Source organism: Gopherus evgoodei, chromosome 2, assembly GCF_007399415.2.
Source record: "Gopherus evgoodei ecotype Sinaloan lineage chromosome 2, rGopEvg1_v1.p, whole genome shotgun sequence".
Lineage (NCBI taxonomy): Eukaryota > Metazoa > Chordata > Testudines > Testudinidae > Gopherus > Gopherus evgoodei.
Window position 1 is genome coordinate 29,550,393 of NC_044323.1, and position 14,732 is coordinate 29,565,124.

The 14,732-nt window shown below is 47.0% G+C and overlaps 1 protein-coding gene and 2 long non-coding RNA genes across 13 annotated transcripts in view; 1 reads left to right on the top strand and 2 right to left on the bottom strand.

Moving 5' to 3' along the window:
* Positions 1 to 1,828, top strand: part of ARHGAP12 (Rho GTPase activating protein 12) — a 167,907-nt gene extending 166,079 nt beyond the window's left edge. For 4 of the 11 annotated variants that reach the window (XM_030550204.1, XM_030550206.1, XM_030550214.1 and 1 more), the window contains one exon: positions 259 to 1,827. In XM_030550204.1, coding sequence (XP_030406064.1) covers positions 259 to 433 — 175 coding nt within the window. In that variant the 3' untranslated portion in view covers positions 434 to 1,827. Of the gene's footprint in view, positions 1 to 258 lie in introns of all 11 variants that reach the window. The other 7 variants (XM_030550208.1, XM_030550213.1, XM_030550210.1 and 4 more) reach the window with 6 other exon arrangements.
* On the bottom strand, positions 778 to 8,817 carry LOC115645498. The gene is made up of 2 exons (XR_003998763.1): positions 8,648 to 8,817; positions 778 to 6,088 (listed from the first exon to the last, which is right to left on the bottom strand). It is a non-coding gene; the product is annotated as an uncharacterized LOC115645498 (long non-coding RNA).
* Positions 8,818 to 10,864: 2,047 nt separating this feature from the next.
* Positions 10,865 to 14,300, bottom strand: LOC115644845. The gene is made up of 4 exons (XR_003998605.1): positions 14,263 to 14,300; positions 13,765 to 13,884; positions 12,491 to 12,670; positions 10,865 to 11,459 (listed from the first exon to the last, which is right to left on the bottom strand). It is a non-coding gene; the product is annotated as an uncharacterized LOC115644845 (long non-coding RNA).
* Between the last annotated feature and the right edge of the window lie 432 nt (positions 14,301 to 14,732).

Sequence of the window (14,732 nt, forward strand, 5' to 3'; positions counted from 1 at the left end):
CAAATCCAACTTTTGGACAGTGTTTTTATTAGTTGTGCTTTAGCTGCGAAATTTGTAGATTATAGGGACAGAGCTATTGTCAAATATATTTTAAACAATGAAAGTGATTACAATAGTGGCATGTTTCATGAATGACAGTAAATATGGAATAAATATTATGAGGAAATACTGATTTGGTTTTGTTTCTCTTCTCTGTTAACACATTATTCTCTCACATGGATGAATTTATTTTAAACACTTATTTTCTTTTTTCCCCAGAGTTGTAGAAAATGGAGAAAAGAACCGAATGACTTATCAAAGTGTAGCAATAGTTTTTGGACCAACTCTGTTAAAGCCAGAGAAAGAGACGGGTAACATAGCAGTCCACACTGTTTACCAGAATCAGATTGTAGAATTAATTCTGCTGGAACTGAACTCCATCTTTGGATGTTAAAGTTTTCTCAAAGTTAAAACTGAAGATAGGAGTTGGCAACAGATTTCCATCAGAAGTCAAATCTCTCTGTGTACATGATGTATTGTGTTTGTGGACCAAGCGATAGCTCAATTTTGCACTTTTCAGTAGGATGGGAGGGAATAAACGGGAGGAGTGTTTGACCGATTTAATTACTATTCATGCAAATTGATAACATTTTGAATTTCTTTATAATTCACTTATTACATTGTGAATATTTCAAAGCCTGTTTTAATAATACAAATTGCAATTCTAGTATGGGCATATACACTGGATTTCTTGGTGAGAAGCTAAAATTAATCTCTGACTGGATAATCTGGAATGGCTTTTTTTAAAGGTTCACCACTTGGTAGAGTGAGGAAAACACTGTCAACTGGCTTCAAAAATGTTTCTTAATACTTTTAGTGACAATAAAATTTCATCCTATGCTTATGTACTGAAACCCGTGTGGATCCTGTCAGCGGGGATTCTGCATGTAGTGTGACTGTCTTTAAACTAGTGCTAACAGTGGCCAGTGTGGTTTACAGTCATTCAAATAATCCCTCATTTGAGGCTTTTTTTTTAACTGTATTATATAGCATCCTTGCTGGATCTTCTAGTTGCTTGATAGAGCAGGATCCTATTATTTCAAACACTGAATTTGTAAGAATATCCAGCAGAGGATTTGTTCTGTGACATATTAGAGTTTTATTTAATACACACATCCATTTTTCAGGGTATTTCTTGGGCTACATTTTGTGCTATACTGAATTGCAGTTAACAATTCTAATTAAATACCATCATTATCTAATGCTGTATTGAGTTCACGGTATGATCCTGTGGTAATGAACATTTTTGGATGTAAATACAAGCTAAAGACTGAATGACCTTTGGCTTATGTACATAATTCAGTTGTTGTATAGTCTCAAAGTACCTTCTAGTTGCACATTTCTAATCATGGTTAGATTAGCTACAGGTAGAGTAACACTTCCAGTGGAGGTCTAGGTTTCCTCAGATAAACAGGTTACTCAAAAAACTAAACGTGCACTTTTAGATGTTAATTACATTTGCAGGCAAATAATTGTAATGCAAATGGTACTGGAAAAATACTGTGTGCTTGCTGAATTGTTAATGCACTACAAGAGGAGCCTTTTAGGTTATTTAATATGTACAGGATACATTAGAGAAATGTATTACAGATTCTAACATTTGCAAATAATGGAAACGTTCCAATAGATGTTTGTTTGGAAATAATGACATAATGCTAAATTTGAGAATTTCTTTTTACATTAATAATGTAGATTAATTTGTAAAATAAAGTTGGTTTTGGAAGAATATTGTTATAGGGAGCATGGTCTACGAAGATTTTTAAATGTATTTTTTTAGACTAACTGCTGTACCTGATATTTGTTATGTCTAATCTGAATAAAGAAAACTATTAGCTAGTTTGGAGTTTGCCAGTCCAAATTTGGATGACTTAGTCCCCTGTTGAATTTGCAAACACTTCCAAATATTCTGTTGTGTCTGACTGCCTGAAATGATATTCCCTGCAGCAGAGATTGTGCTGTGGTTAAAAATGGCGTGTCTAACTGAAACTTTTAAGAATCCCACTTTTCCCTCAACAGTAGTTGGATTGCATTATGAAGATGGGTAATTTATAAGTTTAAATTTGCAAATATTTATAAGTGTTCCACACAAGTATTTTTGTCCTAATGTTTGGTATATTCCACACACAAACCACCTGCCCACAAAAGGAAAGCAGACAAGTGGTGAAATTATCCCATTTGACCTTTGATCTTTTATATGTTGAAGGTGTGAATTCCAGCAGCAGAAAGCTTGCTTGAAAAAGTCTTTGTAGATAAAAGAAGGGACGACTAATCTTGTGGTTTTCTCACTTCATTTTTGTTGTGGTAGTGGTGAAGTCTTGCGGTTTGTTGCAAAACAACTTGGGTGAGAATCGTGATATCTATAAATCGATGTTGCATTTTCAACCTCCTGTTGAGATTTAAAAGTACAATTTCTTTTTTGATACTTGTTCTGAGACACATCATTCTAGTAGGAAATATAAATGAAGTTGAAATTTGTTATAGTTTAGTCAAATCCCAATTTTAAAAAAAGATCAATTTCCTCTGAATAGCATTGTTTAATTTCAGACCATGTTGTCTAAGTGTTGCTGTAACAAAGTAAGAAAATACCTGTGTTGAATATCCTCTTTGAACAGTGAGGAATGTAACTTTCCATTATATTCTCAGAGAATTAAGTGTTTGTTACTACATAATACAGTATAACTTTTGTGCAGCAAGTGATATGAAAGCTTTAAGTTGCTAAATTTGGGGAGATGGAAATACTTCCCCAAAAATCCAGATAATGTGGCAAGAGTTAAACACGTACTGCAGTCAACAGAAAAACAAAACTGATCTACTTGATGGTAAAAGACAAACAAACCAGCTAGAAGTTTTGTACATTAGAACCATGGCAGTTTGTTTACATATTTAACATCTCTTACTTCCTTTTCAAATCCTAGTAATAGATATAAGCTTGTAGCAAATGGTGTCTTCCATGTCTAACATTAATCACTTGCCTTGCTGCTTCCTGAAATTGGCATACCTTTAAGTTTAAGAGCTTTATTTTTACATTGACTATTTCAAAGCCAGTATGGAACAGAACACAAACTGATGAAGCTGAGCAGCAGAAAAGGTAAAGGTAACTATTTACATTTTATAAAAGTTTTATCTAATGTATAGAGCCCAAAATAGGAATAAAAATGCGTAAAGAAAAGTGAGTAGTCATAAAAGTGAGAGTATAAACTTGATTTTTTTATTAAAACTAGAGACAGTAGTATACCAGACGTACAACCTGTATCCCCACTGTGGCTATGCACTGGTGTCAACTTGTTTTACAAACTCAAGTTTTGTCCCATGGGCAATAGCTGCATGCCTCATGGAGGTGCTGAATATAGTAGTACTAAAGAGTGACATTTGGAATAGCTCAAGCTTGATATTGAGGACATTTTGCTGTAGTTACTGTGGATCAGTGAAGAGAACTGGTCACAGATACCGACTACTTTAATAAGTGTATCCAGCCTTGTAAATAAAATAGTTTTCAAATTGACCTGACACGTCCTTCTGTTGATTTAAAAAAAAATCTCTTGAATTTAATCAAGTCTTACAAACTGGCAAGACTGTCCTGAACTTTAGCCACCATCAGCTGAAAGCCATGATTAATTCCCCCTTTATTGAACCCTCTGCATTATGACATGCAAATCCTAACAGCCTTTGATAGAGAAGATGAGTTAGAAAGTATTGTGCTGTCTAATTAAAAGTTCAGTCTAACACAGTTAAATAGCTAGACTTTTGGTAGTTAATTGCAGAATGCCACTTTTGTTTCCTTTAAAGGAAACAACTTTATTCAGACACAGAAAAGAGCAGAGATATTTTGGAATCAATTGGTAATTCATAAGCCATAAACTTAGAACAGGCACCGTCAGACATTCTGCTCTGAAGAAGGGAGGTACAGAATATCTAATAAGGCATTCTGCAAAGAGAAGGAACTTCCTCTGAAGAATCTTAATTAGTCTCCACAATTGCAAAGTTTTGTGGGCAAGCAGCTGCTGAGGCTGTATTCTGTTGGCTTACAAAGTAGCCCTATGTGATTACGGAACTTAAATGAACATTTTTCTTCACGGCATTCTCGTAAACAGAGCACTTGTAAAACAAGATAACACTGTGACAAAGCAACATAAAAGGCATTTGGAGGGAACCTGGCCTCTTTTGGTCCTCTTTTCCCTGAAGAATCAAATGGTAGCTCTGATATTAAAGATCTTGCAATTTCTTTAAGTTGGCCAGCTTCACTGTTCAGAGAAAAATACATAAAGACACTTAGAATGATTTTTGTGAAAGAAATGAGTGCCTAATCTACCCGCAGCAGCCTTGTAAATATGTGTAAATCAGCAATTCTTAAATGGAGGTTTAGTTTATGGATGGAATGAGATTCCTTTTGGGAAAGGCCTTGGTAATGAACAGGTGCTACTTTTAGGATTGTGTCCTCCTACTGCATATTCCACAGAAATGTAGCATATTAGGAAAACAAAAATAGATCTCACTGGTTTTGGGTAAGTAATGTTAGCTGCAGGATTCTAAAGGTGACAAAAAGGAGATAATGGGGGGGGGGGAGACTGGAGATATCAGACAAATAGTCCAAAGCAATTGGAGATGGAAGAGCCCAAAACAGACAACTAGAAAGAAAACTGGAGAGCAGTAGACTGGCCAGGAAGCAGAGATCTGAGTGAGCCAGATTGCATGGAATTCTGCTCTTTTCTGTCAGCCAGCATATTCTGTGTAAAAGCTACACAGCTCATGAAGACACGTCTCTATAAACGGACTGGGGGAGGGTTTCCTCTGAAGCTGTGGGGGAAAATCTGCTGCCCCTTATCTCCTAGTATGGAAGGATTCAGTTCTAAGCAGGTTATCTTCTCTTTCCAGTCCTTGGTTTTGCTTTTTTCAGTATGTATATGCAGGTTTTGCTTACTGCTTACTATTAAGAAGCCTATTCTGAGCCCAGTTTGTGACTCCAGCGCACATGAAGCTGTGCAAACTGACTGACCCTGGGAAAGGTCTGACAGTGCAATTAGGCTGGTGGGAAAAGGAACTTAAGCTAACTGGGAAGAGCAGCTCAATGAAATAAGCTCCCTCCACACATCCCCATCATTCTTCCTACCACGTGTTTCTGGAACTGCAGTAATGTCTCCCAGCCTCAGCATGTGCAGTAGTTTCTGCAGCTGAAGAACTATAGCAGATATTATTTATCTGCCTCCAAATTTGAGGCCCACTATCTACCCTTAGCAAGAAGCAATCTTGCCTATGGCTATTGTAGCTCAGCTCCCTGAAACCAAGAGCCTGTGCTGCTGGCCGCCCCACACACGCACAATACCTTCCAGGGCGCCGCAGACCTTGCTTTCTCTGTTCAGGCTAGCACTAGGCACACACCAATCCCTGCAGCATCCGGTACCTGTCACTGGATAATCAGTAATTACCAAAGGAAGAGCACAGACTGTCCTTGATACTCACAACCAATTACCTGCCCCCACACCTCCTGTGCTTGGGGAGCATGGCTACAGACCCACACAGTACAGAGCAGGTGCGCTCCTTCAGAATTGGTGTTGCATATCAACTGGTGAGAATTACATGCAGACTGCAACACGTACCAGCACTTTAAAGGATGGCAAGAGTAATGACAATGTCGCCTGCATATTATAGTAACAGACAAAGGGGAGAAAGGTCCCAAAACTTGTGCTCAGAAGCACTAAAATTGAGGAATTGGTGTATCCGACATGACATCAACAGTTTAACCTCTTACCTATCTGGACACCAGAACACCATGGTGGACTCACTGGGTCAGCTGTCTGAGGGACGCCTTCCTCATTAGATGGGATGTACTGGTTATATGGCTTTATTGTTTGAAGTGCTTCACAAAATCAGGTGGAACAAGCCACGGTCATTCTCATAGCCTCAACATGGCCATGTCAGACTTGGTACCCATACTTCATGCACATGGCAGTCTGTCCACCAATCACTGTACAGTTGACTCTACACCTCCTCTTGCAGGACACAGGCCAAATCTTCCATCCCAATCTAGAACGCCTCTATCTGAAGGGGTGACCTGCAATAAAGGATTTTCACTTGAAGGTTAGACACCTATGGTATGCATGCAAGTCTCTACTACTGTGATGAGATTATACCCCTACCTGAATCTAATGTGGAGGGTCCACCTCAATATACCCCCTTCCCATTTTGCTATACCATTTCTATGTAAACCCTCTACTGTAATCTTGATTCCTTTTATAAAGTTTTGTGCAGCTCACTAGCACATATTATAATAGCACACACAGGCTGCAAGCCAGGTCACAATGTGCTGTGTGCTGTACACATAGAAGATGGTTCCTGCCATGAAGAGCTAGGACAGTAGCACCCACATGCTCCAACCAAGATCAGGACCCTACCATGCTGGGCACTGTACATATACTGGGACACAGTACATGGCCTAAAGCTTTTACCTAAATGAGACAGAACAATTGTTTAGTACATAAGTTCAGCTTGAAAAGTGTAAGTGGGAGTTCTCATCTATATAAAACAGTACTATTGGTCGGTGTGACATACTGTACCTGGGAGAGGGCCCTGTAAATTCCACCCCCCCATATTCCTCATTTATATAAAATTGTGGTATTGCATATAAAGCATGCCATGTGAGGTATCAGGGAAGGCCATGAGCTGCTGAAAGTCTTTGTTCTAAGTATGTAAATCATTAGTGCTATGAAGTTATGAGACTGTTATATGGCTGTCACTAAAACATGCTCTAAATAGGGGAATTAGCAGCTCCCCAGAGACAACAGCAAGGAAAAGTAACCAATGCCTGGGTCGCTGTCAAACAACCACCAACAGCCATTGTCCAACAGGGAGGCTACGGTGCAATGCCACTCGCACAGGGCCACACCAGGGGAATTGCTCAACCTTGCATGGTGCCTCAGCAATGCTCACCGGACATGCCTGGGCTTGTATTCTCCAAGTACATAGACTAAGGAGCTAAAACAGAACACAGTGGCCCCATGCTTTGCTGTTTCTCCTCTCCTGCACCTATGCTGCAAGCAACCAGAACACTGAGAAGACTGAAGACGCCATTTTGGAGACTGGCCCAGGTTTCAAGGGTGAAACCTGTGTACTATGAACTGCAATATCTAATGGGGGGGGGCAGAAAATCCTTAATCTACATGTTGCCTAGTCTAACAGGGTTGAGAGTTTAGACTGCGTGCTTATATTTTGGTAACTCTGACTACAAAAGGTAGAGTTTAAGTGATTATAAGTTATAGGCAAAAAGTCAAACTTGTTTCACTGTTTATCTTTACCAGCGAGTTTGCCAACTTTCTACTTGCACAAAACTACTCCTTCTCATGCCATTCCCCCCACACCCCCGCCTGTTGCTTGCTCTCCTCGCCTTCACTCACTTGCTCATTTGCACCAGGCTGGCTCAGGGGTTGGGGTGTCGGAGGAGGTGAGGGCTCTGGCTGGGGAGGTGGGCTCTGAGGTGGGGCCAGAAATGAGTTCAGGATGCGGGAGGGGACTCCAGGCTGAGGCAGTGGGTTGGGATGTGAGAGGGGGTGAGGGCTCGGGTGGAGCCAGGGATGAGGGGTTCAGAGTATGGGAGGGGACTGGAGCGTGAAGCCAAGGGGTTTAGAGTATGGGAGGGGGCTCTGGGCTGAGGCAGGGCTGGGGTATTTGGGGGGCATATGGGCTCAGCTAGGGGGACAGGTTCCACAGTAGGGCCAGAAATGAGGGGTTCAGGATGTGGGAGGGGGCTCTGAGCTGGGGCAAGGGGTTGGGGTGTGAGAGGGCTCTGGCTGGGGGGTGTGGGCTCTGGGGTACAAAGAGTGCTCCATGCTGAGACCAAGGGATTTGGAGGGAAGGAGGGGGATCAGGGCAAGGGGTTGGGGTATGTGAGGAGGGCAGGAGTGCAGGCTCCAGCAGGAGCATCCCTCAAGCAGCTCCCAGAATCAGAAGCAGCATGTCCCTTCTCTGGGTCCAAGACAGTGGCACAGCCAGGTGGCTCTGTGCGCTGCCCCGTCCTCTAGTGTTGCTGGGCACAGTTCCTGGCCAATGGGAGCTGCAGAGCCAGCGCTTGGGGTGGTGGCAGCATGCTGAGTCCCCTGGCTGACCTTATGTGTAGGAGCCGAAGGAGGTGGGGGATATGCTGCTGCTTCCGGGGAGCTGCACAAAGCCAGGCACACAGCGAGCCTGCCTGTGCCCCACTGTGCTGCGGACTGGCCTTTTAACGGCCCAATCAGCAGTGCTGACTGAATCCGCCGAGGCCCTTTTCAACCACGTGTTCTGGTTGAAAACCAGACATCTGGCAACCCTAAGTTTGCCTGAAGTGTTTGGTAAATCTGCTCAGGTTTAAAAAGGCTGGTGTATATCCACTTTTTCTTCAAGTGTTTGCTCAGGTGTATTCCACAGTAGGGGCACATGCTTGCCACGTACACCAATGCCGGAAGTTTTTCCCTTAGCAGTACCCATAGGGGGAACGCTGCTGCACCTCCTGGAGTGATGCCTCCATAGTGCTATAAGGGGAGCTCCCCCCACCTTCAGTTCCTTCTTGCCGCCAGTGAGGGTGCGTTGGACCTACTTGCTGCAGCTCGTCCCAGACCTTGTCATTCATTGTTAGTGGTACCTGTGTTCATTAGTTTCAGTTCAGTTAGTTAGCATTCGGGCTGGGGCACGTCCTGTGCCCCAGGGCTTAAAGCGTGCGACTCTTTCAGGCGTTCCATGCCCAGAAGTGACCCGCCTGCCAACTGTCTCTGCTGCTTGGGTGAATCCCACATTAGTGACTTGCAGGTCCTTTAAACCTAAAACTAAAAAAGAAAGAGACATTAGACTCCTTCTCTAGGAGTCAGCACCGGCTCTAACCCTGGTGCACAGTGATCCCCCAGCACCCAGGGCCGGCTTTAGGAAGTGTGGGGCCCAATTCAAACATTTTTGGCAGAGCCCTGCCAGGGATGAAAAAAAAAAAAAAAAAAAAAAAACACGTTAAAAAAAAAAAGGCCTTTCATTTCTTAGCAACTGGTTGCCTATAAAAAGTTCTGATTTAAGAGATGTGCCACAGTATGTATTTTTTGTACCCATAGGATTACCATACGTCCATATTTTCCTCCCGGATGGCAATTTAAGAACCAAAAAGCCTGACATGTCTGGGAAAATACGGATATATGTTAACCCTACCTAAAGTTCTTTTTTAAAAAGATGGACCTGAACTAGAAATGAGCTCCGTTTCACATGTGTGGGTCCCTGCCACTCCCTGCGGGTGTGCACATGTGTGGGTCCCAGCTGTACCCTGAACCCTCATTGACTCAGATGTGCATGGTTATTGTCCTGGGAACTGCAGGGCACCAGTGGACATGGGGCTTGCTGGTGGCAGGGCAGTGTCTGACTGGAGGTAGAGTCTGGCTGCAGGCAGGGCAAGGGGTGCGGGACTGGCTGGAGACAGGGGGTGCGGCATGGGTTGGTAGGGCTAGAGACAGAGACATGCAGGACTGGCTGGCTTCGGGCAGAAGGTTGTGGCAGGGGTTGGCTGGTGCAGCCAGGGCGTGTGGGGCTGGTGCAGGCAGGGCAGGGGGTGCAGGGCTGGCTGCAGGCAGGGGCTGGTGCGGGCAGGGCAGGGGATGTGGCAGGGGCTGCCTGGAGACGGGCTGGCTGCAGGCAGGGGGTGCGGGGCTGGCTGCAAACGGGCTGGTGCAGGCAGGGCAGGGGGGTGTGGGTCTGTTGCAGGCAGGGGGTGCAGGTACAGGGGGTGCAGCCCACCCTGTATGGTGAGAGCCCCCACCTCCTCCCACCAGGGTAGCAGCAACAGCCTGGGACTCGGGGGCTATTTAAAGGGCCCAGGGCTCCCCTGCTTTTACCGCCCCAGCCCTTTAAATAGCCATGGGAGCCCTGGGGTAGCAGGGCGAGGGCGGGGGCGGGGTGGGGGTGCGCTCCAACTGCCTCTGCCACTCCAGTCCTTTAAATAGGCCCTGGGAACTCCTCCACTTCCCCAGGACTCCCACGGCTATTTAAAGGGCCAGGGCGGTAGAAGCAGTGGGAGCCCCAGACTTTTTAAATAGCCCCCCAGAGCCCCTCAGCCCTACCCCAGAGCTCCAGCAGTGGGGCTCTGGTGGCAATTTAAAGGGCCTGGAGTGCCTTTAAATTGCCCCCTGGGGAAGCTGGGCCACCCCGTACAGTGCACCAACTCTTGCTGGTACGCAGTACCGGGGCTTGGGTGCAGGGCCCTCTTAGGGGCGGGGCCCGATTCAGGGGAATTGGTTTAATTGGCCTAAAGCAGGCCCTGCCGGCACCTTCCAGTGGTCAGCACCGCTTCCCATCTAAGAAACAGAGAAAGGCCCAGTCTAATCAGCGGTGTCACGAGAAAGCAGGGGGAGAGGCTAGACCCACGTTGGGCAGCCCGAGTTCCCGCCCCGGGCCCCAGAGCTCCAATTCATATCAAGCGGAGCAGCCTGGTTGCGTCGACTCAGGCCTGTCCGAATGCTCTGCAGGTGGCCCGAGAAATTATGACTCTGCAGGTACCCAGGGCACCACCGGCACCCGGGCCCTGCTCTAGAGGCAAGCCGCTGCTGGGCTCTAGACAGTTGACCCCGACCCAACGCAGATCCCAGTCAGAGGACCGCTCTCAGGCCTGCACAGTCTTCGACGGAACCCAACCAGACAACCTAGTGGGTGACTAAAGCAGAGTACGGAGTTCCAGAGCTCCATACTGGCCTCCCCCGTGCCGGATGACAAGGTTACATCCCCAACCCCCCTCCACACCCCAGGAAGACTTCAGGGCTCACCAGGAGCTACTGAAGTGAGTAGCGTTGAGCCGCAAACTCCAAGCTGAGGAGATGGAGGGACTCTCAGACTCGCTCTTCAATGTCCTCTCGCCTTCGGCACCAAGCAGAGTGGCCCTGCTGCTGCATGAAGGGGTGGCTAACATTTCCAATGCCCTCTGGTAAACGTCAGCCTCCCTTGTGCCAATATCAAAGAAGGCAGAGCACAAATATTTTGTGCCCACGAAAGGGCACAAGTATCTCTATACCCACTCGGCCCCCCACTCCCTAGTGGTGGAGTCTGTAAATCATAGGGAGAGACAGGGTCAACCAGGACCCACACCCAAGAATAAGGACTCTATAAGGCTGGACTCATTTGGTAGGAAACTTTATTCATTGTCCAGTTTCCAGCTCCTGGTGGCCAACCACCAAGCCCTCCTTAATGAGTTTAAACTTGTGGGGGATCACTGCTGAAATTTGAACCCAGAACGTGAAAGGAAGGAATTTAAGGCACTCATTGAGGAGGGTGCCACTGCTGCAAAGGCTGCTCTGTTGGCAGCAACTGACATAGCTACTCGGTCCATGGCCTCGGTGGTGTCCATGCACAGGGCATTGTGGCTACTGCTGTCCAGGCTCTCCACGGAAGCACAGTCTGTGATGCAGGATCTTCCCTTTGATAGCAAGGACCTGTTTGTGGAACAAACGGACGTGAAACTTCCTGGCATGAAGGACTCACGTACACCCTACAAACCCTCAGGCTTTATGTTCTGCCCAAGGAAAAGCCTAAGCCGCAGGCTCCTGCCCCGGCTCCCCAGCCAAAATATGAGCCTGCCTATAAGAGGTCCAAGACCCAAAAGAGGCGACCTCAAAGACAATCTCGCTCTGCCCCACTACTTGAGCCCACAAGGGGCAAGAGGCATTTTTGACTGGTTGCAGGAGGGTACCCGGGTGTCCCCCCAAGAGGCACCTACCAATAAAGTTTGTCTTCAGCAACTGCTTTTGTGTGCTCCTAACAGAATGGTCCTGAATAATATTGGACCGTTGGGTCCTCAACATGCTACAATTTGTCTTATTCCCACCCTCTCATCTCCCCTCCCTCAGATGGCAGGGGAGACCTGTCACATTTACCCCTCCTAGAGCAGGAAGTGGGACAGCTCCTCAGCTTGGGAGCTGTGGAGAAAGTTCCAAGGGAGCTCTGGGGAAAATGGTTTTACTCCCATTATTTCCTTATCCTGAAGGCGAAAGGGGGGCTCAGGCCTATCCTGGATTCACGAGACCTCAATCAGCTTATGCTCCAGGGGATTCCTTTCCAGGACCCAACCCCATTACTAAACCTCATGTCTGATGTGTCGGACTTGGGCTAGGGGCCCACACAGGGAACTCTCAGACTCAAGGGATGTGCTCGGCCTTGGAGTTGCCCCTTCACATAAATGTCAGGGAGCTCAGAGCAATACGCTTAGCCTGTGTGGCGTTCAGCTCACGACTGCATGGCAAAGTGGTCAGAGCACACATGGACTGCGATGTTTTACACCAACAGGCAAGGTGGGATGAGGTCCTCGGTGCTCTGCCAGGAAGCCCTCAGCCTCTGGGAGTTCTGTATAGCCCACGCCAGCTTCCTGAAGGCTTTCCACCTGCCAGGCATCAACACACAGGCTGATCGATTGAGCAGGGTTTTCTCCTCCCAACACAAGTGGTCGCTCCACTCGGAGGTCACTCACCAGCTCTTCTGAGCGTGGGGCACTCCCCAAGTAGACTTGTTTGCGACCTGACAGAACTGGCATTGCCACCGATTCTGTTTGAGAGGATGGGTGGGGAGGAATGCGATCTCAGATGCTTTCGTGTCATGGTCAGGTCAACTCCTCTATGCCTTTCCCCCATTCCTCCTCATTGACAAGGTCCTAGAGAAAGTGAAAATGGACAAGGATTTCCCCAGCTTGGTCCTAGCAACATTGGTACGGGACCCTCCTGGGCTTGCTGGTGGCCCCTCCGTGGCCATTGCCGCTCCACCCGGAACCTACTCTCCCAGGATCAGGGCCACCTCCTCCACCCCAACCTGGCCACCCTCTATTTGACAGCATGGCTACTCAATGGCTAGATGCAGAGGAGAGGTGATCGGAAGGGGTCAGGCATGTCCTCCTAGAAAGTAGGAAGTCATCCATGTGCCAAGACTACCTGACAAAGTAGTGCAGGTTCTCCAGGTGGGCGGGTGAGTGGAGTACTTCCCCAATGTCTGCCCTGCTCCAGTTTATCCTTGAGTACCTCCTTCACCTTAGAACTCAGGGCCTGGCACCTTCCTCCATCAGGGTGCACCTGGCGGCTATATTGGCATTCCATCTGTCGGTCCAGGACTGCTGGTTTTCTCCCATACCATGACTGGGCGTTTCCTCAAGGGGCTAGACCAGTCCTTTCCCTATGCTAGAACCCCTGTTCCTCAGTGGGATCTAAATTTTGTATTATCCCGCCTCACGGGACCCCTGTTTGAGCCCCTAGCCACATGCTCATGGTCTCACCTTTCATAGAAGGTAGCCTTCCTCATGGCTATCATGTCAGCCCAATGGGTTTCGGAGCTCAGGACCCTGACCTGCGATTCCTTCTCCCCACCCCCTTGGTCTTTCACAAGGACAAGGTGCAGCTCCACCCACACTCTGCATTCCTCCCTAAGGTGGTCTCTGCTTTTCACATGGGCCAGGACATCTTCCTGCCTGTCCTCTGCCCCAAACCTCATGCCTCTAATGAGGAATGCTGCCTCCATAAGCTCAATGTGCGCAGGGCACTGACTTTTTATCTGGATCGGACTAAGCCATTCCGCAGGTCCACAACTATTTGTTGCTTCAGCCAAGCGCATGAAGGGTCAACCAATCTCCACCCAGAGGCTTTCCCGGTGGATCACATTGTGCATCCACACATGCTATGACCCAGCAGGGGTTCCCGCACCACCTATCATGAGGGCTCACTCAACAAGGGCTACCTGGTCCTCAGTGCACATATTCACCTCACACTATGCGATTGTCTCCCACGCCAGGTATGACGCTGGTTGCGGTAGAGCTGTGCTTCAGCCAGGGAATCTGTGAATTCCTACCCACCTCCATCAGACATAGCGTGCAATCACCTACTGTGGAATACACATAAGCAAACACTCAAAGAAGAAAGGACAGTTACCTGTTCTGTAACTGTTGATGTGTTGCGCATGTCTATTCCACATCCTGCCCTCCTTCCCCTCTGTCGGAGTTGCTCCAGCAAGAAGGAATCGAGGGTGGGGGGAGCGCACAGCTCCCCTTATAGCGCGCTATAGAGGTGCCACTCCAGGGGTCACAGCAATGATCCCGCTATAGGTACTGCTAAGGGAAAAACTTCCAGTACTAGTGCATGTGGCGAGCATGCACACCTACTGTGGAATAGACATGAGCAACACATCTCGAAGAATGCCAGTTATGGAACAGACAACTGTCCCTTTCTAGTTACGAAGGGGTGAACCAAGTAATAAACTTACATTGCTGGTCCTGAGCAGTGCAAGATGGTATATTCCTGAGGTACAAAGCTGGGAGTTTGGCTGATGCCTTTCTCTGTGTGACTCATGAGTGGCTCTGGGAGCATTCATGCAATCTAGCTGGGTGTGCGGCTCCACATGCTGTTGTGCTGAGTGATCACAGCTCCTGGAGAGGTTTCCTGCTTGTCTGTATGAAAACACTGTTAGAGACAGCCCAGGCTGAAGAGTTAAGGGCAAACAGCAGTCCTACAGTCCCAAGCTGCACGCCGGGGATCCCGTCACAGTAGGTTTAAGTCATAATCTGCTTCAGTAAACTTTTCATGAAGATTCTGTAGTACAACAGCTCTGCTTGATTGGGCCAGCCTGCTGGGATGGTGGTTTGTCCAGATGAAGAAAAGATACCACTGAGTTTGTAAATTTTTTTAATGATGAAAATACTTTAACAAAAATGCAGTAAGAGATGCCGTACTTCT